General features: G+C 39.2%; 2 protein-coding genes across 7 annotated transcripts in view; both read right to left on the bottom strand.

Annotated features, from left to right (window-relative positions):
* Positions 1–4,922, bottom strand: part of CMYA5 (cardiomyopathy associated 5) — a 49,345-nt gene extending 44,423 nt beyond the window's left edge. For both annotated transcript variants that reach the window (XM_051642163.1, XM_051642162.1), the window contains exon 1: positions 4,688–4,922. In XM_051642163.1, coding sequence (XP_051498123.1) covers positions 4,688–4,842 — 155 coding nt within the window. In that variant the 5' untranslated portion in view covers positions 4,843–4,922. The remainder of the gene's footprint in view (positions 1–4,687) is intronic.
* A 4,154-nt stretch (positions 4,923–9,076) lies between these two features.
* Positions 9,077–14,889, bottom strand: part of TENT2 (terminal nucleotidyltransferase 2) — a 45,900-nt gene continuing 40,087 nt past the window's right edge. For 3 of the 5 annotated variants that reach the window (XM_051642967.1, XM_051642964.1, XM_051642966.1), the window contains exons 14-15: positions 12,063–12,149; positions 9,077–10,231 (exon numbers count right to left, since the gene is read on the bottom strand). In XM_051642967.1, the coding sequence (XP_051498927.1) occupies positions 10,122–10,231; positions 12,063–12,149 (197 nt within the window). In that variant the 3' untranslated portion in view covers positions 9,077–10,121. The remainder of the gene's footprint in view (positions 10,232–12,062; positions 12,150–14,889) is intronic. The other 2 variants (XM_051642969.1, XM_051642968.1) reach the window with 1 other exon arrangement.

Below are 14,889 nucleotides of genomic sequence, written 5' to 3' on the forward strand. Positions count from 1 at the left end.
CTGACCAAGAGGTGGTGGGACAACACAGTATCAAAGATCAGTGATGGCACTTAAGCCACTTATGATGACTAGGCTGGCCTGAAGACTGGGGCTAGCAGGACAGCTTGGGCCAGAGCCCACAGTTCAAAGCAAGTCTAACAGTGCAATACTAAATAATCACTACTTAGCAAAACAAACAACACAAAACCCAAAACAAACCCAAACTTGCCCTCAAATACAAAACCTCAGTACATGCAGTCATTAAGTACCTTGGTATAGTACTTTCTAGCAAGGCTAGTTCCATAGGGTAAGATTTTCAGGTTCAAGGAAAAGGTAAAGTAAATAAATATATACCACCTTTGCTGCTAGCTTTTCCTTTGCCATTTTAATAGTTTTGCATTAGGTTGACTTGGCCATAGCAAAATAGAATAAAACAAAATAAAATAATACAATAGTAATAGTACTAAGGAAGCTTTTAGATCTTATACAAGTCCACAGTAATAGATGCCTAATCTTTTAATAGATTTTTCAAGTTGTGAATAACCCTCATATATTTTTTAACCTATTTTCTGCACTACCTTGTGGTACTAAATGAAACTCCATGCAGAACAGAACAGCACTCTCACTTCAGCTGATATTAGTAAACAAATATGAGACACGCTAACCCTGTCTATGTACAAATCTTGAGTTATTCACATCATTGTCTCTTTTCCAAAATTGGGGTCACAGTCCACATTCCTCTAGAGTGCATTAGAGTGGTTATCCATATTTTTAAGACCACGGAGAAAGACAAGTTATTCAGGCATTTTCTCCCAATATACTTCCACATGCTGCCCTAGTTTTGTATATAATTTGCATTCTGCACATTCGTATCTGAAAGACACATCTCTAGTCAGAGGAAGTGTATGCCATTACAAAAAGATATTTGCAATGTTCATCTCCATAAATGCAGATGTGGAGCCACTGACATCCAGGGAGGAAAGCCAGTGCTGCCTTTTTTCCAGATAGACATTTCACACCAGTCCTGTCAGCACCCATGCTGTCAGTTTGTTATTTCCATGCCAGGACATTGGTTGAAACCTTTTCTAATTCCTGAAGACACTGACAATTGGTCTTGTGCTTTCTGTCATAATAGCTCAAGACCAGATTTTTCTTACTGCCTCTTCCTGCTTCTCACAATTCCTCTGCTTCTCACTATGACTTCTGTGCTGCGTCTGCTGGGTTTTCAGTTTTCTAGTCCAGTCCAGCAGGCTGGGCATACATTCCCTTATGTATCAGACCAGGAAAGAGCTTTCACCTCCCTAGCTGTCAGAGCAGTTGTGTTCAGATACGCTGAGTGAGGTCTGTTCATCTGTGCTATACCCACTACCATTGCAAGGAACTATAGCTAGTCCATCAGCTTTCTAAAATCCTCCAGGGCCTCCCTTCATCCACTTTGCATCAGACCTTGTCAATTCTAGTATCATAAAAACCCACACGCTGCTGCATAACCTTTCACAAGCTCAAAACAACCCAGATAAAATGACCAAGATGTCAAGCTATGGTGATGGCCTGCACTGACCAGACCTCTCATCCCTTGAAGGCTCCTACTTGAGCCCTGCAGGCACAGTGCAGGGGAGGTGGAAATGGTTACTGATAAGCTTGCCTTCCCTGTTGAACAAAATATTTTTCTGTATTATGTTTTTGTTCTGCACTTTACTGTAATTTCTGCCTTTATCACGCTGCAAATCAGTATGCTCAGCAAGGTCTCTGCATACTGCTCTGCATTTTCTAGGGCTACAGCTCATCCATCTTGTTCTTCAGGCTAAGACAATTAGGAGCTACAGAAAGCAACTTTTTAAAACCCAGCCTCTTACTTGGTAACCTACTGTAAACTTCCTTTAGTGTTAATGATGCCCTTCTGGCAACTCAGCGACTCATTCATCTGTCCAAATTCAAACAAATAATTAAAAGCAGAAAGACTGCTGGTTGCACTGCTACAAAGTTGATTTTTATGAAGAGCAGCTGGGATCAAGGAGCTGGGCTGGTCACAGACATTTTATTCCATCTTTGCAGATTGCAAATGCCTGGGAAGTGACACAACCCAGTGCAGCGGTGGTCTCTTTTCCAGACATCAGGTCATGGCATGGCTGGTGGTGCTGCTGGTCACAGTTTCATATGCCACTTGAGAAACCAAAGCATATCTATGCCCCAGAGCTCTGTCTTGCTTCTGCATTCTGGATTCTCCACTACACAGGACATGCAGGGAGCAGCAGATACCAAATAAGCACTTCAGTCTGGATGGGAGAGTTCTTTTACCCAGTGATTTTATCACTTTGTTGAAACTTAATGAGGAACTTCTCAGAGTGCTATCTTAGATCCAAACTGCAATCTGGACCATTATCAACCAGTTAGTTAATAGTAAGGCTGAAGGGAAACAAAACATGGAGTGAAATATATTTCCTGTCTGCAGCTGCTGACAGGGGCCAGGAAAAAAAAAATCAGCTGGGAAAGGTGTGAGAGCCAGAACAGCGTCACAGCAGCTCACCCACCATGTAGAGACTTGGATATTCCAGTGGGTACATAAACCAGTTAACCAGTTAACTATATTACCATAGTTAGACTTAAATCTCACAGGAATCAATAGAAAATTAAAACTTATTAACTTCATACTCATGTTTGCCTTCCAAAATATCTTCCCCCTTTTGATGATTAATTCTGCATGGAGCTAGAAACAAAAGACATCCATCTTGATCTATCTATTTCAGATAGTAAAACGCCCAAAGGCAAGAAAAGATCAGTGAGTTATTTATGCTGACAAAGGTGTGTTGCCTTATCCCATCTTCTTTTATTAGCCTATTGTTGAGTCCTTGGTGCAGTTAACATATCTGTGCCAAACCCCAAATTATCATCTCCTTTAGCCAACTGAAACCAATAAAATGAATTTAAGTATACTAGGTTACCACTGTGCACAGCTGTTAAAAACCTCCTGAGTAGAATCTGACCTCTCTTAGGAGTAAGGTGGTTAAGAATAGAGATGAACTCTGCAATTCCTAATACAATCAAGACTGAAAGGGAATGGTTGCCGTGGTTTAACTAAGTGGTAGGATGCAATGCCCAAGTTTTTATTGCAGAGACTGCCAGACAAAAGCAAGACCTAGATGTGGGGAGCTGCTAAGAGGCATCCTTGGAGAAGCCATCTTCCCATCGTGAGAGGCAAAGAACTGCAAGGCTACATACGCTTCCCTCCCCTTAAAGGAAAAGTTAGCCAATCTCACTTATGTTTTACAATTTGAATTTTATTATTAGCCCTTTAATTGCAGATTGCATAAAAACATATCCAGGCAATTGTCATTTAGCTGTTTGAAGTGAAGTAGCTCCACTTCGCTGACCTCAGCTGGTTTTCTTGTAGGGTTGCACCCAGATGCAAGCAGTGTTTATCAGCATGTAACCCCTCTCTCTGCCTGGACAAGATTGAAGAGTAAACGTCTCTGCTGGGAGAAAGGCAGCATTACACACCAGGGTTGTCTTCTTTGTAAAAACAGCTCTTTATTTCCTCTGCAAGGAGGTTTTCCTACAGTTCTGGGCTGTGTCTCCCTGTTTGACTTTTGTTGCTGCAGTATTTGGGGTGGCTTGGGCTGCACAGACCCTCCCCACCTCTCTTGTGCCATCTTTCTCTCTTCCAGTGACCATCAGCAATACTAGAAAGGGCTCAGAACTGTGATAGACCCAGGACGGCTCCACAGCACAGATGTTTTAGGAACAGCATGACCCAAATTTATTCAAAAAATGGTTTCTGGAAATACCTTAAGATGTCAACATTAGTGTATTTCATTCTTCCTACAGTATTCACCCCAAAATCATAGGCTTTACTCAAGACAAAGAAGAAATCTTGCAACCTGATATGCAGGGGAGGAGGGACTGTCAGGCCTCATGGTCTCTTTTAGCAACCACCACTCTGGCATGGCCAGAGGAGCCCACCTGCACAGATCGGGTTGCTGACGCCTCTGCACTCTGCGCAGGACCAGGGCCAGATGCCTGGCCTCTGCCTCGCTTGGTTTATCTCCTGATGGCAGGAGTGCAACATTAAGAAAAAAAATGCTTCTGTGCAAAAGTTACTCAGGGTAAAACAAACAAACAAACAAACAAACAAAACCAAACCCAACCCGGCAAAGTGGTCAAGTGTTTCTCATTGCACCCCAAAAAGCAGCCTCATGAATCATGACAGCTGGCAGCAAGCACATACAGTAAGTTTTTCCTTTTTCGGGGAAGAAGAGACTGGAGAAGGAGAGACAAGCAGGAAGGGAGTAAGAGCCATCAAAAAGGAACAAATTTCAATGCACCATTGCAATCTTTGACCATTTTCTCCCTGACAAGCAAATCTGCAAAGCATTTAAGATCGATATGCGACAGAGAGTCAGCCAGAGAGGGAGAGGCAGAGGGAGATGCCACTTGAGCTCGCAGGCCAGAGGATCTTTAAATAGAAAAGCTTTCAGGGAACTCAGGGCAGGCTCTTACTGCATGAAACTCAATTACAGCCATACCCATCCATAACACCCTGCTTTAACAGCCCCCCCTCCCTTTTTATCAGCGTCAGTTGGTGAAGCAAAAGGGGAAAGGCGCTAGAAAAACTAGCACTGGGTCCCAATCCTGCCATCTCCCCCAGGCTCATGCTTCAGGATGACTCACAGCTCCCACCAAGGCTGCAAGTCCCTGGGGGAGGCAGTACCTGTTGGTCAGCTCTTCTGCCTCCTCTGGGTCCACAGCGTCTTCCTCCTCTTCTTCCTCCTCTTCCTCCTCCTCCTTCTCTTCTTCTTCTTCTTCTTCTTCATCCTCTACAAAGGACAGGGTCTCAGAGGGCCTGTCACCACGATATCCCTCCATGCCTTTCCCAGCTCAGGCCCTCACCGGTGATTTTTACCCCCAACCCTGCCCTCCCCAGAGCTGCCTGCAGCAACTGTCATCCCCAGCAGCTCTCGCTTCTCCTGACTCAGGGCAGCCTTTAAATAGAAGGCAGAGCAGTTGCAGCGCCAAGTCGCTGCCAGCCCTGCCCTGGGTCCTAGCACCAACCGGGCGCCACGACACGTGGCAGAACCTGGCAGCACCGTCCGGCTGGCTCCTCACCCCTCGGCCTCCTGCTGCTGCCCAGCTCTGCAGCAGCGGGGAGGAAGGGGCTCGGCCCCCACAGTTACCCCCAGGCACCTCTAGGGAATTTGAGGTGGATGGCACAGATGAAGCAGAAGGGGAGTTTTCTTGTGGTTCCAGAAAAAGATGCCTTCAGCACATACAAAAGCAAGTCCCACCTCCAAGCACACAGGGGACCCAGCATGCCTCAAATTTGAGCTAGAGAGGTCAAATACAATTATGAGTGGATGAGCCTAGAAGACATGCCTTTAATAATTAATACCAGACAATAAGGGATATCAGATGTACTATATTTTTTAACAACATACAGGAAATATATGTGAATCCCCAAATGTGTCCAATTGTTAAATCACAGGACATTTCAAATTTCCTCTTTGAGAAGATCTGAACCAATTTTAATTAGAAGCAAATACAAACTACATTACCATGTAGAGTTTAGGTTAACCCATGTTCATCCTTTATTATTCTGCATTTCACACAAAATGCAGTGCTTTTTATAGACAAAAATTGTAATGTTTCCAACCTGTACTAGGCAAAGTAATGAATTTTTTAAAAAACTATTTTTTAGAAGAGGGGGAGAAACATCTTACCTCTAATTCTAAACAAATAACTTACAAGTTATTTCAGGTATAAAACATTGTATACACAGTGTAACTCTAATCCCATTTCTTCTTTCCATTTTTCGTTTGTTTGTTCTTCAAAGCAATAGCTAGGTCTAAATCAATCAGTGTTTTCTTGTGTTTTAAGTAGAGAAACACTCAAGCATGTATTTCTGAGTACAAGGTCTCTCCACAATGCTAAATTAAAATTCTACTGACAGATTCACTTGAATTAAAATATTTCCTAAGCAGTACATAAAGTTAAAACCTGTCTGCTCTCTTCACCTACCCACTGAGGTACACGATTCACAAGGTCAGAATATAATTTGTCGAAGTGTACTTGAAACAGATATTAACTTAAACTCCAGATTTTATCATGAGCATAGAGAGTGCACACGGCACAATGAAATCTAAGGTACAGGACTTCACATTCGTTACACATGGAAGACAAGAGCATTACAATCTTCTAGAAGTGCTTATGTATGAAGTGTACATATATGGCACAAGTTTTGATTCAGTCATTAACACAGCAAGAAGAAGTTGAATACCCTTTTACCAGAACCTCTTCAAATCATTTCTAGACCTAGTCCTTTGCCCTCTGTACCTGCCATAACTTAATTTGACCTGTAAATTGACCAAAACAGCAGATCCTTTCATGCTCTTCCTACAAGCATCATCCTGTGCAAAATCAGTTACAGAAAGATTTATATCAAAACACACAACTATCAGAGAAAACAACCAACACTACAAAATACATGTGAAATAACCCAGAGCAAGTAGAGTCCATTACATAAAGAGTTACATTCTCTGATGGACTTAAATTTAACACCAAATATACTATGAATTGAGTCCAGGGACCCAACTTAAGTAAAGCATTTGTTTCAAATACGCACTTGAGAAGGTTTTCACAAATGCTAACTTCAGGTTATCTACAAATCACCTCACATCCTTTTACCATGGCTGCTCATTTCTCCCAAATAACCACATCACCCTTCAATCTGAGTCTTAAAATTGGTTTATATTAAGTTCTTTGTAAGGGATTTCTTAAAACTAGCCTCTTAGACTGTCAGACCACCTTAAGGTAGAGAGTAAAATCACACAATCACATTTTAGGAAAAGTGAGAGCAAGAGAGCTAGAAGAGAAATTTCAAGTTTCACAGCATGCAGCCTATGCCAGTCTGGCACTACTGTGACTGAATGGGAAGCTCTTGTTAATGTTTGGTCCTGCTGTGGATCTCTGACCCCGTTAATTAAAAGCATTGCTAGAAAGTTAATAAGACTTCCGAAAATCCTAGCGGACATACTAGTAGTTTCTGACATAATGTAAGGTGAGGAATGACAGGCAAAACCAGTGCCAAAAGGAATACTCAAAACTAGTCCTAAGTTAAAAAACAGAGCTGAACTAAAGCATTTTTATTTCAAGGCAGTAAGAAGCCTCAGAGAGGTTAGCATCTTGCATCCATTGCTGAAACCTTGGTCAGCTCCAAAAAACACCTTTTGCCAAAGATCTTTCAGAAAAAATTCCTGCTAGGGTGTATGCCAAGGAATATGTGTGTGAAGCTTTTTATCTTGAAGCTGAGGAGGAGGGACACCTTTGCACTAAGATTTATGATAGCCATTAGTGGATTTCCCTCTCTGGCTACCTGCCCAGAGTAGATGAAAATGCAGGCCATTAAACCTCTGAACAACTCCAGACTATGCAGAAGTGAATCCAAAGTTAGTTGAAGTTCAGCTCCTACTAGCTGTCCCTGAAGCATTTATTTTGTGTTATTTTATCTCAAGGTTTCTGACAAAAGTTGCAGCAGACCATTTAAAAAAAATATCATTATGTTCACTCACCATCGTTCCAAGTTGTCTGGCATTTCCATGGAAAGTGGTGCTGCTCGTTTGCCCTGGCAGGAGAATAACGTATGACATCCGGTGAAATCTTCCAAAGCTCTCCAATTATTTTCTGTGAAAGCACTGCCATTTGCCCTGCTCTTGCCAGATTACCCACTGGCTTCTTTCACTAAAAGCTAAACAAAGTTACACCACCTTACCCCTTGCTCAGCTAACACAGTAAAAAGTACTGAAGAACTTTCCATTTTTAGAGAGGACGTCACAATCAGGCTTGTCTCTAAACACTTGGGGAAAACAACCATCTAGACTTTGTATTTCTGATTATAAATACAGCTTATCAGAAGTACTTAAACTTGAGGGAAAAAAAGCAAAAGGATTCTCTTGAAAGATATAGGCTACAGATCTTGGCTTGTATCAAAAACACAGCTGAGTTGCTGGGTCAATTTTTACAGAGTTGCAAGGAGTTAATTGAGTTACAGCATTTTTTTAGCTGTCTGTTTTAAAACTGTTAGGAAGACACAGTTTCAATCAAAAAAAGAGTAATTTAAGGTGTGGATATGTTGACAGCTTCAGTGATGCAATGCACTCATAAGAGATAAACATGAATGAAGTTTTGTGCCTCACATCCAACTCCCATGAAATACTTTTTTGCCAAGTTTGACCAGGTATGCCCCCCCTCTTACAGAGTAACAGAATTCCTTAGACTGGAAAATACCTTTCAGATGAAGAAGCCCAACCATTAACCTAACAAGTTCACTGCTAAATCATGTCCCTAAGCACCATATCTACACATCTTTAAACTTGTGCAGGGATGGTGACTCCACCTGCCCTTGTGCAAAGTGGTGAAACACCATTGTAAGCCCTTCAACAAACCTGTTTGCATCCCAAAAGGACTGCAGTGAGGATGAAGACAACCATGATGGCCTGCAGATGGCCTAGGGCCTGAGAAAAAGCTGGAGGAGCAGAGGTCCACTCAAGCTTCTCAGTGGTGAGATGTCTCAAACATGCTTACTCATTGCTGTGAAACTTGCTTAAGTGAAACAGGGCTATAAAAAAGGAGGAGGTCTGGTGGTGGGCTTTCGGAGCCTCACTGACACCAACTCTCCCCCCACGTGAGGGGTGAAAAACTGAAAAGAGAAAGATCGTTTTAATTGTAGAAAGAACCTGTTTCAAGAAACAAGCCAAAATCTTACATAGACTAGGTCATGATGAAGTGTGTAGTAATTAACTTCACTGCAGACAAACAGTTTACAGTTTCTGGAACTTTTAAATTGTAAAACTTTAATTTACTTGGAACGTAAAAGTTTGCACAAGATAAGATGCTTGTTATGTTACACAGTTATAAGGGTTTTCACAATTGCACTACAGATGGCAATAGATGGAATTTCTACCAGTACTCAGACAGGAGCAGAACCATATACAAGTTCACCATTTACAACAGGGGCCTTACTTTTATAGGGCATTTATTTTCCACTTAATTATAGGAAATATTTAAAATACCAATACAAAATAACATCAACTGGAAAAATAAACTGTATCTTCCATAAAGAAACTTTATTCCACTGAACACCATACAAAATACTAAACTTTAAAAATGAAAATATGAATTTGACATAAATGGTAAGTACAGTTTTAACAATTAATTGGTCTTCAATAGCAAATATGAAAGGCACAAATTGTGCTACAGCAGGTCTAAAAGAGGGTTCACAACTTTGATTTGGAAAAGGTAAAATTTTCAAGATTACTTACTTAAATTCAATTTACAGCAGCTGACCAATTTACAAATACTTACACAAAGTCAGAACAGAAGCACAGCTTTTTTAACAGTGGTAGGGTTGTGGGGTGGTTTGATGGTGTTTTTTTGGATTGATTGTTTGCTGTTTTTCCAAAGCAGACATCTCTACTACTTCAAATATGTAAAAGAAAGCTGTAAAAAGTATTGTGCCTACTCTGTGTAAATATGAAGCATTTACCTATACTGATTTGACCGCTTTTATTTAAATATCTTTGTAGTAGAACTTTTCCCTGAAAATTCTGGTTTAGATTACAGTTCTTCATATCCAGGACACTACCAACCATAATCTATCTTAATTTTCATAAACTGTTGCTTGGTTGTTCCACATAAAAGGGAAATAAAGCTGAAAAATGCCTAGTTGAGTAAAAGTGCTTACTGCAGTTAAGCAGATATAAAGCACATGCTGTCTGTTCATAAAGTGAGTACTGCGTGCAGTGCCTTAAGGATACAGTCAGACTTAGTCATAGTTTAGGACTGAACTTCTATTTCACAGTTAAATATGTCTGAATTAATGAGTATACAGATTAGGGAAACAGCAAATCAGTATATTCCCATAATTCCATGTAAATGGATTTATTCCTGTGGTTTGTCTGAATTTCTTCAACAAGTCAACAATGCAAGCATTTACAGAAAAAATACATTTGAAGGAACAGCTGTATTAACAAATGTTTATAATAAAATATGCAATCTTTCTTATAAACATTTCCTTAACAAAAGTTTACAGAGAAAACCATGTCATAAAAAAACATGGGGAAACTGCCTCTTGATTTTGATATTTCTTTATTTCAGCAGAATCGGATAAGAAAGTGAAATAAATTGGTCATCTTTTCTGTATGGCTGCTCTTAAAGGTAATATACAGTTCAGGTCTTTCTTGATTCGTAATATCTGCCAAGACTGGGGGGAGGAAAAAAAAAAAAATGTTTTAAAAGGCTTAATATATTTACCATTAACGCTTAAATTTACCATTGTAAGCAGTATGTGTCACAGTTCCACAAAAATAAAGTTGATAGTCTTCTCCTTCTTGAGAAGAGGGGTGCTTTGCTTTTGGTTTTGTTTTTTAAGGGAAGAATACAAAAGGTACACAAAATGAAATTAACTGCGAAGAAAGGTACAGCCTTTCAAGAAGAGTGGATTTGTCAAGACTGAGATGATAACATTACCTGAGCTTTACACTGATATTCTGACTGCAAGATAATTGTCTCAAATTCACGCATGTCAAAGTTCCTGATACAAAATGCTATTCTCCGACATTTCCAGATCATAATTGTGTCTTCAAAATAGGCTCTTTCAAATGACTTCTGTATTCTAATATGAATTCCAGGACACATCTGTCACATCTCTTAGGCCATGAACCTGCAAGTAACTGGAAGGACCCTCCTGTCTTTATTGCAGAATTCATTTAAACCACAGTGCATATGAAAACCACAGGAAGAATAATCTGTCAAGGGCAATGAGACAAACTGTTTCCTCGGGCTTCTTAAAAAAGTGCAAGATAAGTACCTGCAACTTTAAGCAACTGACATTCCTTACGGTTCCTAGTAAAGAGGAAATTTTACCAGGACCAGGCTGTCAGACAGCTGGGAGCAAAAATTGCTTTTACAACTTTAAGAAAATCACACAGGTTTGAAAACGATTTGTTAACTGAAAACTCTGAACAGGGGAGTTCACTCTGACTTCACAGAACAGTGGGAGAGCCCAAACTACTTTGCAAACCGCTGCTTTAGCAGATTCACAATATCAAGTATATTATATAAAATTATGTGAACAGTTCACTATTTTGTATGCTAACATGGTTAAGCAGAAGGAAACTGACATTTCTGAACAGAATTACCAAGCAAAAAAGTTATCCTTTTCTGACTAAGGCAACAGCCTATAGCATTTGTTTTATTACAAGTACCTGGTATTGACTTCCTTTTTGCTGGAGAAGCCCTACAAATATTTAAGGACTTGATTAACTGGAGTAAACAGGAACCTCCAATCAGAGCATAACAGGGGTGTCTAACTGGTTAAAGCAGGAATCCAGTTCTGTACACTATTCCCTAGTTATAACTACATTAGGAATAGTCATAGAGATCTCAGAAAGCTAGAATTTGAGCTGGAATTCCAAATTAAATACCTAGACAGGACACAAGAAAAAAGGAGAGTTGGCAGCAAGGATTTTTAGAAAAAGGATATTTAACCAGGAGCTAGATCTTTGCTTGCTTCAGTGTCCTTGCCTCCTCCACTGACTGGAACAGTGAAAGCTCCTTTGACCTACTCATGTCCTAAAACTTTGAGTATAATCTCCCTAAAGAAAGTTATCAATTTAATCAAATTGTCAAAAACCACCACTGGTGGTGATATTTATTAAATAAGGGATAGTAAGAAGAATAAAACATGGTTTATTAACAGTCAGATTCATGTAGGTAGAAATAATGAAGATAGAGTTGCAATTCTAAAATTATTAACTATGATTAGAATTTTACACACATTAAAAAAATCTAAGACAAAGGGTTTACTATTTCAAGTACCCATTTCAACTTAAGCATAATGGCAGACATTTAATAAATACTCTTACTAAACAATTTTTTCACAATTAAAAAGAAACACATTATATTTAAAAAACATTTAAATTATTTAAATAGTATAAAGCATAAAAAAATATTAATGACACAAACATCAGAAGTGGGCAGGTTCAAATACTAGCATTTGTATAAAGGGACTGGAAAAATTAAATGAGATTTACTTTTTACCTGAAGAAATTCATCTCTGATTAGATCAAACTTCTGTTTTTCATGTACAGCTCTAGCAGTATTTGTTCCATCAAAGGGCTCTACAAGATCCAACACAGACATTAAAAGTGTTAAAAAAACCCTAGAGCTAGGCTGCCTTCACAGACCAAGCAATAAGACAAAACCCAAAGGAGACAAAATGTCTTTGTTTCCCTTTGAGTGGCTGATTCTACTTTGCTTCTCAATCTTTACTTCTACATAACATTGATCTGAAAAAAGCCCCAAATTCTGAATGGTCTAATGGTATGTACACTATAATATAGTCAGGCTATTGTATCTATTGAAGTACAGTATGATTGTGCTGTCACTGCTTAATAGTCTGTGATATCAAAATATGATTTTGCATGTTAAAATGTTTGGAAGCTTACTGCACATGTGACCCAGAGTCACCGAACTTCTTGTTTTAACTGAAGGATTAATAGGGTTGCCAACATTAAAGCAACAGATACTAAAAAAACTTCCTGCTTCTTCCTCCCTTCTCTTCCATCCATGCCCGGCGTCCGGGGAGGACTCCATCCATCCATTACCATTGACTCCCAGGCTATAGCAAGATTTGCTTCTCAAGGCCTTGGATAGTAGTATCTTGGCTGTGGCATGAGGCACAGGATATGTTTCCAACCATCCTGTACTTGTTTCCACCACTGTAAGCACATAGCGCTTACCCTGGCGTCTCTGAGTCAAACTGTGACACCACCTCACTACAACCTCCTTTCAGGTAGCTGTAGAGAGCGATTAAGGTCTCCCCTCAGCCTCCTTTTCTCCAGTCTAAACAGCCTCAGTTCCCATAGCTGCTCCTCTTAAGACTTGTGATGTAGACCATTCACCAAGTTCATTGCCCATTTTTGGACAAACTCTAGCACCTCAGTGACCTTCTTGTAGTGAGGGGCCCAAAACTGAACACAGTATTCAAGCTTCACTAGTGCCAAGTATTACAGTACATCATGGAGACTGGAACTTAAAATTGGAACATGCTCCATGGCACCGAGATTTTATTTCTGCAAGCTGTTCAAATTCACAAAGAAATTGTTTCATGCAATAAATGTAATTGGCACATTTCTAAAAGGTTTATCTTCTAACTACCTATAGTAGATGTTTACAAGCAGATTTATTTTACTTTAGAAAGCATCATACGTTCAGACTAGAACAAAAAAACCCTGGCAATCAAATAAAAAACCATATAGTCCTCAAAAGTCAGTCACATAATTTGATGTGGTGACCTACTGTCACTAAGAATTCCACGTCTCTTACCACATGAAACAGCATAGCATTTCTGTTGTGTGTCTTAAACGCGATGTTAACTATTTCTTTAATGCTAGGATCTTTATGTACTTTATGCTGAATCAAGATATTTATTTTTTTAAAAGCAACAAGGGCAAAGCTGTACAACGTTCCGAAACTGTCAGCAGGAAAAAAGGTACTCTTGTCACAAAAGCTGACTCACATCTTCCCTTTGTTCTTGTGTATTTACTGACTGTTAAAAGACAAACTCATTGCCTGGAGTGCAGAAAGAATTTTGCTATCAGCTACTATTTACACCACTACACTTTTTAACAATCAAGACAGCAGAAGTCCATCATTAGTTATTTTGTTCACACACAGAGATGAAAATATTGAAAGAAAAAAAGTAATACAACTTCAACCCTGGTGCCTGAGGGTAAGGCTAGCGGGGTCATCTTTCTAAATAAAAATACAAGAAATAACAAAACTTCAGAACTGCTGCAAACCAAGCTCTGAATTATTTTTAGAGTTATTTTTAATATGTGGACCTGAAAGATTTAGAAGTACAAGCATGAATCAGGTGCAGCTTAGACAGCTTCTGATCCTGCTTCCCTAAATGACTATTGATTTAATTGTCTCACAAAACTTCCATGTTACTACCTTTTCCAAACTGTAACTTTTGCAACAGGAGAGTGCATGGTGTTATTTTATACAGACAAGATTTAAATGAAAACCAGAACTGTTGCTAGCAATTTAGATCTTCTGAAAAGGAGTGTTCACAAATATTAGCTAGAAGCAGCTTTCTCTGTAACTCCATAATGGTAACAGCCTCCCAGATTTTAAACTGTCTGAAAAGAACATCTCTACTGTATTTGTTTCTCTAACAGTAGAAATAGAAGTGAGAATCAGTTTTAAGGCCAATAAAAATTAAAACAATTTTTCTCTGAGCAAGCCTAAACACATTGCAACATGCAGAATTATGTCAACTTGCAGGCATACACCTGTGTAATTTATCAACAAATATATTTGAAATGTTAACAAATACACATTATAACAACTACTGGTATTTTAGTCTGCTAACTGGAAAATCTCGCAAAGATTTGGAAACAAGAATATTGTGACATGTTTAGCTAGCTTTAAAAAGCTTCTTCTCAAAGTACACAAAAGTTGCTTTACATATTTTGTTAAACTAGCTCAGCTTAACAGCTGTTAAAACATGAAGCCGCCCTTGAGACAAAACAGGAAATTTAACTATTCCTTTCCAATTTAGAAGTAAAAACTTGGTATATGAAGCTAAAACCCACTCTTGAAATGAAGTCTTGAAGCACACTGTAAGACGAAGGAATCAGATGTGCCACCTATAGTTAATTTTCCTTTTTCAGTGGAAATGCAAGATTATCTCCTAAGGAAATGCTGTACAAACCAAGCCTATTTAATAAAAAGTCTAAAATGCTTATATTGTATGCTGATGTTCTATTTTCCAACCTGACAGAAAGAAAACTTAATCATTCAACCACTTTGTAATGTAAAAAAAACCTGAGAGATTGAAACATTCAGCCTCTC

This window comes from Apus apus, chromosome Z (genome assembly GCF_020740795.1).
Source record: "Apus apus isolate bApuApu2 chromosome Z, bApuApu2.pri.cur, whole genome shotgun sequence".
Taxonomy (NCBI): domain Eukaryota; kingdom Metazoa; phylum Chordata; class Aves; order Apodiformes; family Apodidae; genus Apus; species Apus apus.